We start from the raw sequence: 16,633 nt of genomic DNA, 5'->3' as shown, positions 1-16,633 counted from the left end.
CATGTATGTCCATTAAACCAGGGGTCCCCAACCTTTTTTGCCCCACGGACCGGTTTATGTCAGACAATATTTTCAGGGACCGGCATTTAAGGTGTGGCGGAAATAATACGACAAAATAATATGGTATGAGCTGCATGAAAACGATGGTGTTTTCGAAATATAATAATACACCCAAGGAGCGTCTAATCTGGCCGCAACACTCATATCGCGATGGTTATGTTTAATGCCTTCAAAATACGATACAATGCAAATTCAAAGTGCATGAAAATGACGACTCACCACAGCCCCGAGCTTGATTTTCTGCAACCAGACGGTCCCATCTCGTGGTAATAGGGGACAATGACACCTCAAGTGTGTGTTTTATGTCCAGTCTACTTGGTAATTTTGTGCTAGTCCCCTTTGCTGCAGAAAACCCCGCCTCACACAGGTAGCATGTCTGAAATAGCAACAGTGCTATTGTGGCGATCTCAGATTATTCAACCATAACTTTAATCCAGTTGGCTCGAACGTACTTTTAAGGTCGCCGTCATTTGCGATCTCCAGCAGTTTTTTTTACTTACTGTGTTTTTAGCGTAATCGGTCACGTGATGCAGAAGCGTGGCTTGACGTGTATCAAGCGTGACACAGACAGATGTAACGGAGAATCTGGTAATTTTTCAAAATAAAACATCGTTCGTATTCCGAAATAAATAAAACGGAATTAAGGCAAATTCTTTCTGTGCGGACCGGTACCGGTCCGCGGACCGGCAGTTGGGGACCCCTGCATTATACTATGTACTGTATCTCACAAGTACGACATTCTCCAGACTGTCACTGCAGGCAGTAGCAGCCAGGAAAAGGAGAAGGAGAAGACATCAGATGGGGACACAAACGGGCCGACGGGGGAGCCTGAGAAGAGCCACTCCAACAGCAGCACACTCTCAGATCGACGGCCCAGCGATTCCAGTTTATGTAGCATTGAGGAGGAGCACCAGTACGTCTACGACATGGTGCATGCCATCTTATTATCCACCAGGGACAATGTGAATTTTGTCAACGAGGTCTTCCACCAGGTATTTATTGCACTCTTGTCAAGTATTTGTACTTCCTTGTAAAATGGACGCAATCTAATTACATTGTGTCTGGTGAGTTTGCCTGGAATTAAAGGAATTGCGCTGCTCTCTGCTGGCCGTGTGCTGCATAGATCCTTCCAGCTCACACAACACATGCAGCATCATCACAAATGCAACAATCGTGTTCTTCTCTCCAAAGGCTTTCCTGTTACCATCCTGCGAAGCATCGGCGACCAGGAAGGTGATCAAAGTGTACCGAATGTGGATACTGCAGGAGAAGCCCAGCTTTATGACTGAGCCAGACAAAACTGCACAGGATGATGAAGTGGATGGTAGCACTGAGCAGATACTCAGCACAGAGAATAATAACATGCAAGCACAGGTATTGGTGGACATATTTCTACTATTGCATTTACTGGAAAAATGCATGATCATGAAATTGAAAAAAAGGATATCTTATCTTAATTGTGGAATCTTAACATTTAGAATGTGTGCCGATTGCCACACACTGTTCTTGTAATTTATAAAGAGGTCGTAAATGTGTACATAATTCACATTTGAGTTTTAAATTGTGTGAGCTTGGTTATTTTTTCAATTAATCAAGCTGTTGGTAATTTTATTTAAAGGGAAAGAAGAAGAAGAAGTCAACACAAAATATTTCTTGACAATAATATGTTCTAAATGCGGCCCGACTAGTTTAGTTCTGATTAATATTGGGTTTGTGGGATATAATTTAAGCAGCAAAATCCACGTTTTTCATTGTCGCATGGGGCGGCTATTTTACCACTTGGTGTTGATTGAAAATAACATTACAGTTGCTCAGGGCTCAGGTAACGACAAATCGTTCCTCACCTGTTTTCTGAGTTTGGTCATGTGATGTTCATAAGCTGAGCCGTATAATGTGTCCTGCAAGTTTCTGACATGGGTTGTAAAATTCTGTAATTGAATTATTGATCTATTTTTGAGAGGTTGACTGTCTTTTAACAGATACTTGAGAGTCACGGCCACAAGCGATCATCAAGTTGGGGAAGGACCTACTCTTTCAGCAGTGCGATCAGTCGAGGTTTTCTCACAGAGGAGAAGAACAGGGATATCAAGGCGGGCATCCAGCCCACACTCCAGGTTTGCCTGTTTTACATCGTTTTTACATGTCTGTCATAACACTAGATTCCTGTATTCATATGTCTCCAAAATTGTAGGTGTTCCTGACAAACTCTTCAAATGTTTTCCTCCTTGAGCCATGCCAGGATGTGCCCAAGCTCCTGGAGAATCAAGTTGAGGTGTGCAAGTGCGTCCTGAACATCTACCGACACATGATCATGGAGCACACCATGAACACAGAGACCTGGTCAGTATTATCTCTCTCTCTCTCTCTCTCTCTCTTTCTCCTCTCTCTAATAAATATATACCTGTGTGTGTGTGTGTGTGTGTGTGTATATATAACACACACACACACACGTTGTCTTTATTCCGTTCCATTATTTTCAGGGAGCAGATGTTGCAGGTCTTACTGAGGATCACTGAAGCAGTGATGAAGAGGCCATCAGAAAACCAAAGAAAAGACGGCTTTGCTGAAAGTTTGGCATCCATCCTTTTTCGCGTATGTCTGCCCTTGACAAGTGTAATATTTTTTTTTATCAATTCATCAAATATTTTTTTAAATGAGTCAGGAGAAAGAGAAATAAGACATTACAAACTGTAGGTGTTTTCTTTTGTCACATTGTAGCGTTTGAACTCTATCTGCGTATTCATATTTGTTCTTATGTTGCATTCAGACCATCATTGTGGCATGGGTGCGAGCCAACCTGTGTGTGTACATCTCTCGAGAGCTGTGGGATGAGCTGCTTTCAGTGCTGTCCTCTCTGACTTACTGGGAGGAGTTGGTGACAGAGTGGGCCAGCATCATGGACTCGTTGACGGCTGTGCTGGCCCGCTCTGTTTACGGCCTAGACATGGCCAACCTGCCTCTGGATAAACTCAGTGAACAGAAGGAGAAGAAGCAGCGAGCACGTGGTGAGGAAGACAGCAAAAAAAAAAAAAAAAAAAACCCCAACAAACAAGCACACACACCAAAAAAAAAAAGTAATGGCATTTTTATAATTTACCTAATGTATTTAACAGATATGAAAATTTCACCTCGGTATAGTTCACTCTGTCCCTTTCGTTTCTGATACAATACTCCTGCAATTCAGTTGAAAACTAAGTGAAATATATTACAAAGGAAAATATATTTCATAAATTAATGTGGTTCGCCCAGGTTTGCACTCTTCTTTTATATTTCGTCACATAGCTGTATTCCTAACTTTTCAAGTGCGTTTCAACACACATAAATATGTAGCCTGGTAACAAAGCCATCAACATTAAAATAGCTGCTGAATTACTGAAGCGGGTGCCACTTTTTTTTTTCTGTCTACATCATTTTACATGGTTTTTGCCAAGACTGGAATTAATACAAATACAACATGCATTTGTTTTTTTTCCCACTTGCAACATATAAATTTTATTACTGTGAGTATGGTGTCCTATATCTGCCCAGTCAGAAGCGCGAAAAATAAATAAAAATATTAAATAGTGATAAAACAGAGCACTTAAATCCCTATTAAAATTCCTAATATTTGAAGCTCAAATCTGATCCCGACAAGATACGATAAACAATATGTGATCCAAAACAAAATAGACAAAGACATGCAGAAACATTACAGCAAGAATTTGAGCAGTGGCCTCATTTCTACTAAATGCATCCTCTTCTACCCCAAATCCAGTGAGTTCTCGTATCCATGCATGGAGCATTTGTGGCTCCAACATGAATACAACCCCATTTCTGGACCCGACTCATACTTTTGAAGTTTGCGTGGCAGTGGTTGCTGCTGTATTGGAATAACATCATGCAGCCAACCTTTTGCCAGTGTAGCAAGTTGCTCAGCCCCTGCCACCCTCAAGATAGGCAAGCCCCCACGACACTGAAGCCAAGGAATTGGCGAGACCCCGGCACAGACACCTTGCCGAGAGCCTGGAGTTCCACCCCATCCAGCACATCCCAAGCGCTCAGGCACACCGCTAGGGTGCTCGCAGGGTAGGCCCCAAGGAACCACCAGAGACCCAATACACATACACACACACACATTTACACAAAAATCCTTTTGAGCCAAGTCGTGCCTGCAAGCCCTGACTGCATGGATAAAACCTTCTTTTAATGCTATGTAATTACATTTGAGAAGTACAGTACAATAGCAATCATTTAAAAAAAACTATTCAAATTGTAATTTAATTCTTTTTCCTTTGTTTGAAATAGAAAATGTCATGTTATATCCAATGTATAAATTACAGTATGAGAGAATGTGTCGCATTCTCATACCTTGATCTCTTAAGACTAAATAAAAAATTTACCACAAAAAAAAAAGATGATTACCAAAATAATACTGAAATGGGCAAGTGTCCTCTCCTTTGCAGGAGTGATTCAGGATTCCCAGAAAGGAGCCGCAGTGGCACGTTCCTTCTCACTAAGTTGGAGGAACCAAGGAGACCTGGGTGGGACAGGAGTTCAGGAACCAATGAGGATTCGTTCTGCTACCACGTCAGGTGCTCCTGGTGTGGAGAAGGCCCGCAGCATTGTGCGACAGAAAGCTTCTGGTAGGGACTTATTTACTATGACAAACTTGTCATTGTCAAATGAAACGTTTTACACCTTTCATCAAAGCAGGTCATTCAAATAATTTCTAATTAGATTTGAAATTATATTCCCCTGTTACAGTAATATTCTGTTAATAGAGTTATTATTGTTGCTATTTTATTATCGAACCCCAATTATGATTGTTGCTAGATTTAGTTGAGGCCATAGTAGATTTTATTTAGGTGAATATTTTCTTGATCCTCTGCCTTTGTGTAAGAAGCTGATGCTACAACGCTTTTGGTGCTCTCAGATTCATTGACTGCACTGAGATCCATGTGAGAGGTCCATGTATACACCAGCCCAGGTCACAATGAAAGCCAAACACCAATGAGAGAAAGCCCCAGCAGATGGCCGCTATTGTCCCCCTCGCATATCATTGCATACTGACTCCATTTCCATGTCTTGACAGGATGTCAAAGGCTGGCTTAGAAGAGCCATTGTTACAGTTCAGTCCAGACGCAGCAATGGCCCTTATCTGTTGGAGATGTGGCAGGCTCATTATAAGTTGAGAAGAGTAACTCGCTAAAATGCATTTCTGAAATTTTGGTCTGGACTGAATGGGAAAGATAAAAGAGACAATCCCATTTCTTTTCTGCAATTACCCGTAATGCTCTGAAATGACGAGCTCGGTGAACAAGTAGCAGCATTTGAGCCTGAAGGAAAAAAGTTGTGTGTGTGTGTGTGCGTGTTTGTTTGTAATATATGAAAAACAACTGCTTAAAATTCCATGCCCTTTCTTTGGGCCTAATTGGATTTTCCCCAATGATCTTCAAAGGCACCATGAGCCCCTCTCTCTTCTCCTCCAAAGAACGTCCACACTTCATTGTGTGACAGTTTGTGATAGTTTCATTAAGAAGGTAATTAATGCTCATTAATATGCATTCCTGGCAAACAATGGCAAGCCACAGCAGACATAACATATCAACCACTGAAGTTAGTAATTAAAAGGAAAAAAAAAGACAATTGCAAGGTCTCTTTTCATTGCTCAAATTGACATTTGGCTTGGAAGTGTCAACCATATCCAGCAGCCATGCCTCATTGTTGACCGTCGGAAATTGGCTCTACTCATTCATGCAAATACAAACTCCTCTTGTTGTGCTTTAACATGTTTTACTGTGCTTTAACATGTTTTACTGTGTCAGTGCTGTTTGGATTTAAGTACCGGTAATTGAAATCTAAATTATAATCTTGCAAGATACATTCTTAAAGGTAGTTAAAAACCTTTGCAGTATCAGGCTGTAGTGAACCCTCTGAGATCTTACGACAGGACACCAGATTTACCAAGTCGACTATAACTTTGGACGAGAATATGATTTAGATGCAAATAAGGTATAAATGTAAAATCTCAACATGATTTTCTGTCGCTTTGTCTGGTGAAATCGGATTCTAGCCGTCAGTGTAAACATGAGAACAAACAACAATCTTAAAGAGGAGGTCCATCCATAAATTCTCTTTAAAATAATATGCTCTATGCGCCTCCACTCGTCTAAACACAGCATTTGGATTAATATTGTGTTTGTGAAATATAATTTAAGCAGCAAAATCTACCCATTCTTAGGCATATCCATGGGTGGCCATTTTGCCACATTGTGTCAACTGACATCACAGTTGCTCAAGGCTCAAGTAACGACAAACCATGGCTCACCTGTTTTGTGAAGATAAGTTTACTGTAAAGATTTTTTTCAGTTGATGTCCCCTTTAAGAATTACTGTATGATTCAATTCAATGTTATTTATATGGCACCAATTCACAGCAGAGGTTTTCTCAGAGCACTTTACTCATGGAGCAGGTCAAAGACCACACTCCCCACTTATTTAAAGACTAACTGTGCCCCAACTGACCTTCACATGAGGAACCACTAGGTGACAGAGGCAAGGAAAAACTCCCTCTTAGGAACAGACCTGGAGCACACCGAAAACTCAATGTGGGGCGGCCGTCTGCTTCGCCCGGTTGGGTTAGAGAGTAGATAAAAAGAGTATAGATTTGTATTGCAATGCCCTCAAGTTGCTTTATGTGCCCATGAGTTTGAGTGTTTAGACTACCGGGGGCACATAGAACATATTTTTGAAAAGAGAATTTTAATGGTGAAAGAGTGTAATGCGATAGCTCAACAATGTAGTACTGCATAGTTCTCAGATTTATCAGGTTTTCAGCAAATATCTTCAAACACATATAACGTATTTCGAAAGAGAACTCAAAAATCACTCTACGGGGTCTTTAATAAATGCATTTGTGGTGGGGGGGTTCCCACATACTGTACTCCATCATTTTTAATACTGTCTTTATTCTCTTTATTCCTTCCTTTTTCGCATTCTGTTCTCTCTTTGGCTGATGGAAGCTAAACGAAGCCAGTCCATCAGCAACTGTGTTCACCTATGTGAGGCTTTGCCCACTACTAAAAGCGTTCCTAGCCTGCTCCACACTGTGAGCTCTTTCTTGCCTGGTATCTCTTCTGGTAACTCTACTTGCTCTCACAGACTCTCAGGTAAAGTGGCTTTGGAGAGGTGAATGTACAGTATTTGTGTGTTTGTGGCCTCCACCCATCCTGTATCATTCACCTGTCGTCCCATCATCAACTGTCTTCTGTACCACTAACTGGTGCAGAGGGTTTGGAGTGTTTCCACGGACTCTCCTGTGGAGAAAAACTTGGGCTTGCGCCTCCCATTACCACTGCATGTGTGCATGCCTTAATTTTTGTTTGTGTTTACACGTCAGGATTTGTAGACAGGTTGATTGATCATTTCACCATTGCTTCATTTTATGCTCTCTTTTGCCCTTTTGTCCAGACGTGGAGGAATGTCAGCTCTCAGAAGGGGGAGAAGAATTAGGGGGAGGAGATAGCCCGCTCCTTCGTAGCAGCAGCACCTCAGACATCACGCAGCAGCTTTCTGACACATTACAAGGTACAAACCTACAGTGCTGTGAAAAAGTATTCTATCTATCTATCTATCTATCTATCTATCTATCTATCTATCTATCTATCTGTCTTTCGCTAATATGACACATGTAAATACAAAAGGCTGATTTTATTTATTAAGAAAAAAAAAGTCCAACCCTGTCTGGTCCGATGTTGAAAAATTAATTGGTTGCTCATTTACAGAGAAGGTTTTTGTCATGTCGTTTATACTGTACAACGCTGCCGAAAGCTCTTCTGTGTGAAATTTCTCCGCCACTATCTCTTCTATTGGATGCATCTTTGGTCATAACTGCAGCACAACTCCCAAATTCATTTATTTATTTTTAACTTCAAGCGCCGATGCCGCGACAGCAAGCGCCCACCTTGTGTTGCCACAATTGTAATAAAAATAACAACCTCTAATAATAACCTCTTCAACAATCAAACCTGAGAATTCCCGTATTTTCACAACCAAAGGACAGCACAGCATTAAGAGATCAGCATGAGCGCAGACTTTGATGGCTGGTGGCCGGTGTCTGTGACGTGTCCTTACCGTTTTAATCAATGGCAACATAATACCTTTTTACAATAATAATCTAGTTTTTTTCCTCCCTTGTATCTCAAATTAGCTATTAAACATGATTTTGAGGTTGTGTTAATGTTAGTGCCGAGCTTTATATGATAGCATTATCTAGAACTAAAAGTTCAGTCTTCACTGTAAATATATAGTACAGTATATACGGTAGAGTCAACAATTGGAAGGTGCCTGGTAGCTTGCAATATAAATATTACAATCTACAACCATGCACATCCATTCATAAAGTGGGTTGGACAAGGAAAAAGTCGTCGTGTTTTACATGCAATGTAATCATATCTGTGACCACGTTTTTATTCCATCCCTATCTCTGTCTCTATTTATCTCACGTCCTGCTCTCCAGCCCAGAAGAGAGAGCCTTCACCTACTTCCTTTGGTTCCGATAGCGGAACATCGGAGAGGCGGGAGTGCAGTGAACTGCCAGTTGTGAGAAACCTATTTGTATTGTAATGTTGCATCACCGGTGTCGAAATAGAATGAATGACAATGCCGATATATTCTTTCTATTTTCTTGTGCTCGTAGATCCTGATCCGCCAAAGCAGCAGTCCAGTTGAGACAGAAAATAGTGCTGAGGGGTACCATCACTACTCAAGGGCCAAGCTCAGAGAGAAAAGTGAGAATAAAGTCTCTGATTATGTCCTCATCTGATCTATTAATTTAATGTTTACCTTAATTACTAAATTCTTCTGTTCCATTTCAAGCACAACCTTTGCTTGCCTTCATTTCCCAGGTGAGAGTATTAGCAGCGAGACATCAAATGGCTATTTGAATGAAGCTGAGGTCACCTGGCAGGTGTTTGACGAGGAGGCTGACAATCAGTCCACCCAGTCAGCTCACATGGACGTGACCACTGACCCGCAGAGCCAGGGAAGTCTGCTTCTCAGTCACCATGAGGCTCTAGCAGGTGACAACTCACATTGCGTACAAGCTTCACCTGTGTTGGGTTTTCGCGATTTCACTGCAGAGGACTCATTAGGAAGGTGGATGTAGTACAATAGATGCTTTAGTTTTAGTCTGCTGTGTACGGATCGAGGTTTGTAGTTTCCTTCCATGAATGGAAGACAAAGTAAAGAAGGTCAATGTGCCGCTCAGTGAGACGTGTCCCTCACCCTGACACACCTTAGACACTGTTGTGACTTTTGTTTGTTTGTGATCATCATGAAGCTTTTGTCTTTGTCATTCTACTCCCCTCCCCAAACCCAATTTTATCTCTGCTCCTTGTTTATAGGTCCTGAGTGTACTCTCTCTCCCCACTCTTCACCCCCACCCCAACACAACATCCACTTCCACTATCCTCAGAAACCCCCCGCCTCCCCAGCCTTAGTGGTGCACACTGAGTGCCCGCAGGATTGCCCCCTGGACGACAGCATTCATCAGTCTGTCTTACATATGCCACACCACTTGGGTACTGCTCCATAGCTGCCAATCATCACCGAATCCTCATGCGCTCTAATTTTTAGCCTTAACCTTGACTTCACTTCTTGACATAGTTTTATCCTCACGGCTCACACATCACATCTTCACACATCTTTTGCTCCATTGAATTGAAACTAATAATCTCTCTATCGATCAGTGGTGACAAACATTCTGCATAGATTACCGCAACTTTACCTGACACTTTTCAGTTTCTCATCTAACCCGTCTCCCTTTGACACTGCTCTGTTGCCCACTAAGTGGTGCTGTCTTCCTACAAATCCATAAGAACTCATTTGGCTGTTGCACGTGACCATGTCTGTTTTCCAAAAGTATTTTTACAGTTTAGCACTTCAGTGGACAGGGATTGAATCAACTAGTGACAGCATGATCATCCCTGAATTACAAATTTGGACAAAAATACCACATTATAAAGTCTAAATGTTCATTCAGCACTTTTTGATTAGATCCTATGTCTCACTGAAGAGGGTTTTGACTCATTCTGTAATAGTCACAGCGACAAATCCGGTTGCTGCCAAAATGAAGTTTATTATCAAATCCAGACTTTCATGCTTTCTCTCTCCTTTTTGACCATGCAGACAGTAGCGAGTGTCTGACTGATGACGTCAGCATCATTGCGGGTGGGACCCTGACAGGATGGCATGCTGATTCAGCCTTTGTCCTGTGGAGGAGGATTTTGGGTATCCTTGGAGATGTCAACAACATCCAATGCCCCAAAATCCACGCCAAAGTGTTTTCTTATCTCTATGAGCTGTGGCAAAAACTTGCAAAGGTAAAATGGAAAACCAGCCAAACTTTCATATCAGTAAAAAAAATCATCACACGCCATTTCCTGTAGAAATGACTGTCATTGGTTGTTTTAACTCCTCTCTGTTAAATTTGTGTTTCCAGATTCGAGATAACCTTGGTATCAGTGTGGACAATCAGTCTTCTCCCCCACAGCCTGCATTCATTCCCCCCCTCCGTATGCTTGCCTCCTGGCTATTCAGGGTACCAACAACACGTAACCCCTGACAACAGCAGTCAACATTACTAATTCCGCTGGAGCATTATCTGAAAAATGTGCACCATTCTGTTCTGAGTTTGCAGAACAGAAAGGCAACTGAATGATGTCTAATAGTTCTTAAAAAAAATTAATGGTACCCTTGAGCAATGCAAATTGACAAACCTCTGGGAGGATGTCCTTGGACAGATGAGGCAAAATTATATTTTTTATTTATTTATTTATTTTCCCCCAAGACGCACCATTGTATATGAGAAGCTTTCAAGGAACAATACTGTCCCTTTTTTGAAACATAGGAGACACACTCCTGTTTTGTTGCATCCAGTAGAGGAAATCTCAGGACTATGACAAAGACGCATTCTGTAGCAAAATGTGGTGCTCGATTTCACTCAAAAATGGTCAACAACAAAGCTTTGAACTGTTCTGTAACAGCATTTTGAAGAATTAGGTCGAACACAATTTTTGTCCAGACCAGAAATAATTATTTTTGATCACCGAGAAAAAAAAGAAATGACTGATTCTCAAGTAATTTTTAGCAAATTTGTACTTCGGATTTTTGTTCGCCAACAATTTTGTCCCTGTTTAGTCATGATTTCATGCAACTCGTACACTGCATTTCAGTAGTTTGGGCAACTGTCCCTTGATTTTCAAAGTTGCAAATTGCACAATTGAACCTCCAACAGTTTGTATACAACAAAGAATCAGCGATGCTACATTTAATTGGAAAACAATGACAAAAGTGTCTGAAACAGCTAGCGCAATTTGACTGATGGACCTTTTTCACAATGCATGTACTTCTTCATGTTCCACACAGGCCACCATGCTACCAGCAGATTACAAACAAGGCAAACTGCAGGCTTATAAATTGATCTGTGAGATGATGACCAGACACCAGGATGTCCTTCCCAACACTGATTTCCTGGTGCACCTCTACCACATCATGCACAAAGGTTTTACTAGCAATGATCAGGTATGACCTGCAGGTTGCACCACTGTAACAGCATTTAATTCAAGCACTTCGCTACACCTTGAAACCCCAAATGATCATTTTGTATCATTTCTGGGAAACATTGGTTTACATTTGCTAGTAGTACCAAATTGACATTGACTACTGTTTTTCTTTCAGCAATTTGAATTGGTTGTAGTTCGGGTAATCATTCTTCATGTACATACTGAACAAAAATATAAATGCAAAATCTCTTGTTTTTCATCAGTAGGTGAACTCAAGGAGTTAATGTACAACAAAACGCCTTACTCCCAGTAATTATTCACAAAATTGTCTAAATCTATGTTAGCGCGCAGTCCTTCTTTGCCGAGATAAACGCACCACCTTGTCAGGCATTTCAAGATACTGGTTAAACTGTACGGTTGTTGCACCGGTGTGTGCCCACAACAAAAGGCCACCCAAAAATGTGTCGTTTTCCTGTAAGGATGCTGGAGGCTCGACCAGTCCGTATCTGGTGTGATCACCATTTGCCTCACATGATGCAACACATCTTCCTCATATATGTAGCGTTGATCGGGTTGTTTCTTTTACGGCCAATGGAATGTCGGTCCACTCCTCTTGATTGGCTGTGCAAAGTTGTTGGATATTGGAAGGAACCAGAACCTGCCGCTAGATACGCCAATCCAGAGCAAACAGAGCAAATATGCTCACTGTGTGTCATGCCTTTTAAGTATGCTGGTTATGCAAGAACTGGGATGTTTTCAGCTTCCAGGAGTTATGTGCAGTGCCTTGCAATATGGGGCCGTACATTAACATGTTGCAACATGAGGTGATGGTCGTGGATGATTGGCACAATGGGTCTCGGGATTTTGTTTCTGTATCTCTGTGCCATCAATAAAATTACCTGTGTTCATTGTCCATAAAATGATGAATCCATAGAGATGCTTTCTGAAAGTTTGCGCAATAATTCTAATGCTAGCTAATTGTTGCAGCAGATTTCAAGGTGGTGTAGTTGTGAGCCTAGTTGGATGTATTGGCAAATTCCCTGAATCAACTTTGTAGACTGCTTTTTGGAGGGAAATAAAAAATTCTATTCACAGGCAACCACTCTGGCGGACATTAATGCAGTCAGCATGTCAACTGCACGCTTATGAAAAAGCTATGGGGTTGTGCTGTGTGATAAAACTACAATTGAGTGACCTTTTATTGTGGGCAGCCAAAGGCAGACCTGTGCCACAAACCTGATGGCTCCTCAGGATCTTCATATTCCGCATATTGTGAGGCGAATGAGAAGCACTCGATGATTTTTTATTTTATTTTTAGGATATTTGCGAGAAAGAGGGCTTTTGTGTCCATAAGACAAGTCTTTGCTCATGAAAAATGGGAGGGAAAAAAAACAAAGGTGATGCATTTGTATTTTTTCAGTGTAACATGAAAATGATGACTGTGCTGCAGCTTTTCTTTTTCTTCCAGCATCAGTTTCTGACCTCACACATTTCCACAGACACAATCACACCCTTGCACAGTGTGACCAATTAAAGCTGCAACGTGGGACTTTATTCTTCATCCCATTTCAGATCCTGGAAGCATAGCGGCCGAGGACCCTTTTCCACATTGTATACTTTGGTGAACTTAGTGAGGATGCGCATACAGCATATAGTCTCGGCAGTAGGCACAGTATCTTCTCTTTTGATGTCATGTTAAATAATTGCCTGCCAACCAGCTGTGTTGAAGAATTCTGCTGTCTTTTGGTATCTTCCGGTCTTCCTTTCGTCGCACCCTTCATCATATTTAAATCTGGCCTAGCTCCACTCCTTCCAGACGATGCAGAGTGGAGATGAATGAAGGGACCCTCGCCCTCACCCAGAAACAAAGAACGGGATAAAAGTGTGGATGGGGGATATTTTGGATACAAGTATGTGTGTGCGTGTGCAGTTGCCCTGCTGGCTGGGTTTCCGTTGCACCTTGGCAGTGCGACAAGCTTATTAGAATGTTTTCAATATCGTTCAATAATGTTTTGAGCCCCTGCCGCGTATTCGTGATTAATTAAGGATTGACGTCTGTCGCGCTCCCTTAGACTGACAAGTCGGCCGGAGGCCCAGTGGGTGTGTGTGTGAAGGAGCGGGAGGACAGCCAGGGGATTGTAGTGTAGAGTGGAGCAATGAGGGGGGCACGCTGAGGAACAAGGCAACATTCTCTCGCTTTTGTTACAGCTCTGTATAATGCGTCAGGGGGCCAGAGCCAGGCTGGCCACTGAGGCGTGCTCAAATTGGCCAGAGAAAAGAGTCCTCACACCACACAATAGAGGACAGCCGCGCGCCTGCTTAACATAAGAAAGTGGCTCTTACTCTACCCCTCCTCCTCTCTCTCCGCCTCTAAACCACCTTACCCCACCCAAAAAGAGGAAAAAGCAGATCTTTTGATGTGTATATAAATTAGCTATAGTTTTTGGAGTCATCCATTCTGTGCATTTGTTGTAGATGGCTTTTAAATTGCAGTTTGAAATTACTTGCGTTCGTAGTTTGATAATTGAAGATATGATCATTTATAATATGCTTCGGCACAGATAAATTGACATAATGATATAATCTGTTGTAAAACACTCATTGGGCAGGGGTGGGGGTCCCATGCAGTGTAAGTCGTCACCATTAAATTCAGTTAAGCGTCGAGCAAATTGACAGTTCCCTTCGAGGGATTGTCCCTTCAACTGACAAGAGGGACAAGGTCATGGCCATTGTCCTTATAGTTTGTCCTCCTCTGCTCTCATAAAGACCTGACATGCCATGACAGCGGTAATCCAACCAAGAGGTCAACAATTTAAATAGCTGCTCCCTAATTTGGTTCAGGTACATGTTTTTGACACTTGAACAGATATTTGCAAATATGACTCTCAAGAAGCTTTCTACCAACTTTTATGGGAAATCCCATTCTTTTTTTTTTCCTCATTCGTTGATTTATTTCTTCATTGAAACTCAGAAATGTCCCTATTTAGGGTATAAGATTGGAGACAAATAATTGTATTTTACGGCTGACATAATGTCAGAGACAACCCGGTCACTCCAGAAGCCGGCAGGTGGACAGGAAGTGCTCTGTTTGAAACGAGGTCAAGGGAAAAGGTTTGAGGTGGCTCGATTTCCGAGGTACATTAATGCTTCTTTGGTTGATATGTGGGACCATGTCTTTCGCCAACACAGGCCTCAATTCCCATTTTTATACACCCCTTAAATTTAGGCACCAGAAAACACTTTGCATTCTCCATTTGTGTCCTCCTCTAAAATGCTCATTTCAAGCAATCAAGCAACAGTTTGTTGCTCACTAATTACCTCTGACTGCACTGCACATTATGTTGCAGAGGTCAATTACCTACAAAATGAGGGTAAAATGGACCCTCAAGCTCTCCCCACCAATTTTCTGCAGGCAGTGTATCCTGTTGGATCCGCTTCCTGCATATTACCTCTGTGTTTATTCTCGTTCTTTTCGTTTCAGCTGCACTCTGTTTTTTGTCAAAGCTCCGGGTTATGGGTGAAGATAGAAAGGAGGGTACCGTAAACCAAGAGAGTGGAGAAAAATTGTATCTGTTTGTGTTTGCCGAGTTGCTCTGTTAGTTTAGATAGAAACGGGCGCCCATGTTTGAACTGTGGGATTTGCACAGGTTTATAGCCAAGAAGACAGGTGTTTTCAGGCTGGACCTTGCCTTTGTACACACGCATGCACGAGTGGAGTGGAAGATAAGAGAGCGAACGGGCACAGTGCATACTCATACGCAGTGCATGCGTTTTATCCTGCGCTGACCACAATCACTGTTGTATTCCAAGCTACAAACACAACCGGTCTTTTACCGCTTTATCCTATGTTCTATTTGCTGTTCCAACCGTGATCCAACTGCGTTTTGCACTACACATCCTTGAGCGGTTTATGCAACATACTTAGCAAATGCCACTGTCGAAAGAATACCCATCTGCCAATGAGCTGCCTGTAGCTCAACAATACAGCGCCATGCCTACAGCACAAATGACTGTTTTTCCTATCTGCGTACATAAATGCCATTCACAAAGGTTATAATCTTTTGTTTCCCTATTTTTCCTCCCTGGCAATCCATCTGCTGCCTCTCTTTCTCTGCCACTCTTTTCTGTTGCTGATTTTTAGTATCCCGTCGACTGCCTTGCTCCCCTTGCCACACTTAAATGTTGAGGCTACCCGTTGCGGGGGGGGGGGGGGCTTTCTCCCTACAATGTCTCAGACATTGTGGCCCATTTACAAAACAATTCTGTCTTTGTGTACCTCCAACCAAGAGGCTGTGTCCAGGCCAAATTTACAAAGCTTGTTAAACTGCAACTCTGCTGTATGATTGAATCCCATTTCCACTGAAGTCAGGACGTTGAGTAAAAATGTAAATCAAAACAGAACATAAAATTGGTTCACTTTGTGAAAGGAGTCTGAAGATAACAAGATGGAAAGTGTGTGATGAATGACTGTCAAAAATCAGGCTTGTATTTGTTTTTTTAGTCATTTTATTTACAGCTCAGCATCTACAGTAGTTTCCTTTCAACATGATGCCAGATGTCTTAGTCATGTCTTCAGAATTTTTAATTTCATCCGCTTTTGAAGTCTTTTGGTTTTCCTAAATGGTACTTGAAGCACTGTTGCATTCAATTTCATTTGTTGCACCTCACTGTATCGCTTAAGAAGAAGTTGGACAACCATATATTTTGAATCGGTCTTTTTCTGGCCACTGGATATTTGTGGTTCATCAAATTTTTTAAATTCTTTTTTTTTTAATCCAAAAGATGTATTTTATGAACAAACAAAAAAGAAATACAGAAAATTGCCATTCATTTTAAGGGAAAATGTTTTATCGGTGTATATATATACTTATGGATCATATACATATTTCACAGTAATCAGACAATTAATTGGTAATGAGATTTTTTCTGCCAACTATTGGAATCAGCATTGGCCCAAAAAAAAATTATCTCGGTCGAGCTGGAGTAAACATGCCCCTGTCACAGCTTTTTTGGAACTTTGTTGATGGCATC

At 41.6% G+C, this 16,633-nt stretch overlaps 1 protein-coding gene across 5 annotated transcripts in view; it reads left to right on the top strand.

Annotated features, from left to right (window-relative positions):
* The window catches only part of ralgapa2 (Ral GTPase activating protein catalytic subunit alpha 2), an 89,589-nt gene that overhangs the window by 22,736 nt on the left and 50,220 nt on the right, over window positions 1–16,633 (top strand). For 3 of the 5 annotated variants that reach the window (XM_086126786.1, XM_086126791.1, XM_086126788.1), the window contains exons 10-25: window positions 807–1,052; window positions 1,252–1,434; window positions 2,040–2,174; window positions 2,252–2,400; window positions 2,541–2,652; window positions 2,828–3,065; window positions 4,503–4,682; window positions 7,061–7,207; window positions 7,509–7,625; window positions 8,557–8,639; window positions 8,737–8,827; window positions 8,945–9,118; window positions 9,443–9,619; window positions 10,227–10,420; window positions 10,540–10,638; window positions 11,466–11,621. In XM_086126786.1, coding sequence (XP_085982912.1) covers window positions 807–1,052; window positions 1,252–1,434; window positions 2,040–2,174; window positions 2,252–2,400; window positions 2,541–2,652; window positions 2,828–3,065; window positions 4,503–4,682; window positions 7,061–7,207; window positions 7,509–7,625; window positions 8,557–8,639; window positions 8,737–8,827; window positions 8,945–9,118; window positions 9,443–9,619; window positions 10,227–10,420; window positions 10,540–10,638; window positions 11,466–11,621 — 2,481 coding nt within the window. The remainder of the gene's footprint in view (window positions 1–806; window positions 1,053–1,251; window positions 1,435–2,039; window positions 2,175–2,251; window positions 2,401–2,540; window positions 2,653–2,827; window positions 3,066–4,502; window positions 4,683–7,060; window positions 7,208–7,508; window positions 7,626–8,556; window positions 8,640–8,736; window positions 8,828–8,944; window positions 9,119–9,442; window positions 9,620–10,226; window positions 10,421–10,539; window positions 10,639–11,465; window positions 11,622–16,633) is intronic. The other 2 variants (XM_086126787.1, XM_086126790.1) reach the window with 2 other exon arrangements.

The sequence above is a fragment of the Hippocampus guttulatus genome, chromosome 13 (assembly GCF_054856545.1).
Source record: "Hippocampus guttulatus isolate MCC_2025c chromosome 13, RoL_Hgut_1.0, whole genome shotgun sequence".
Classification (NCBI taxonomy): domain Eukaryota; kingdom Metazoa; phylum Chordata; class Actinopteri; order Syngnathiformes; family Syngnathidae; genus Hippocampus; species Hippocampus guttulatus.
Note: the sequence above shows the minus strand (reverse complement) of the source record. Positions and strands in the feature narration are given on the sequence as shown.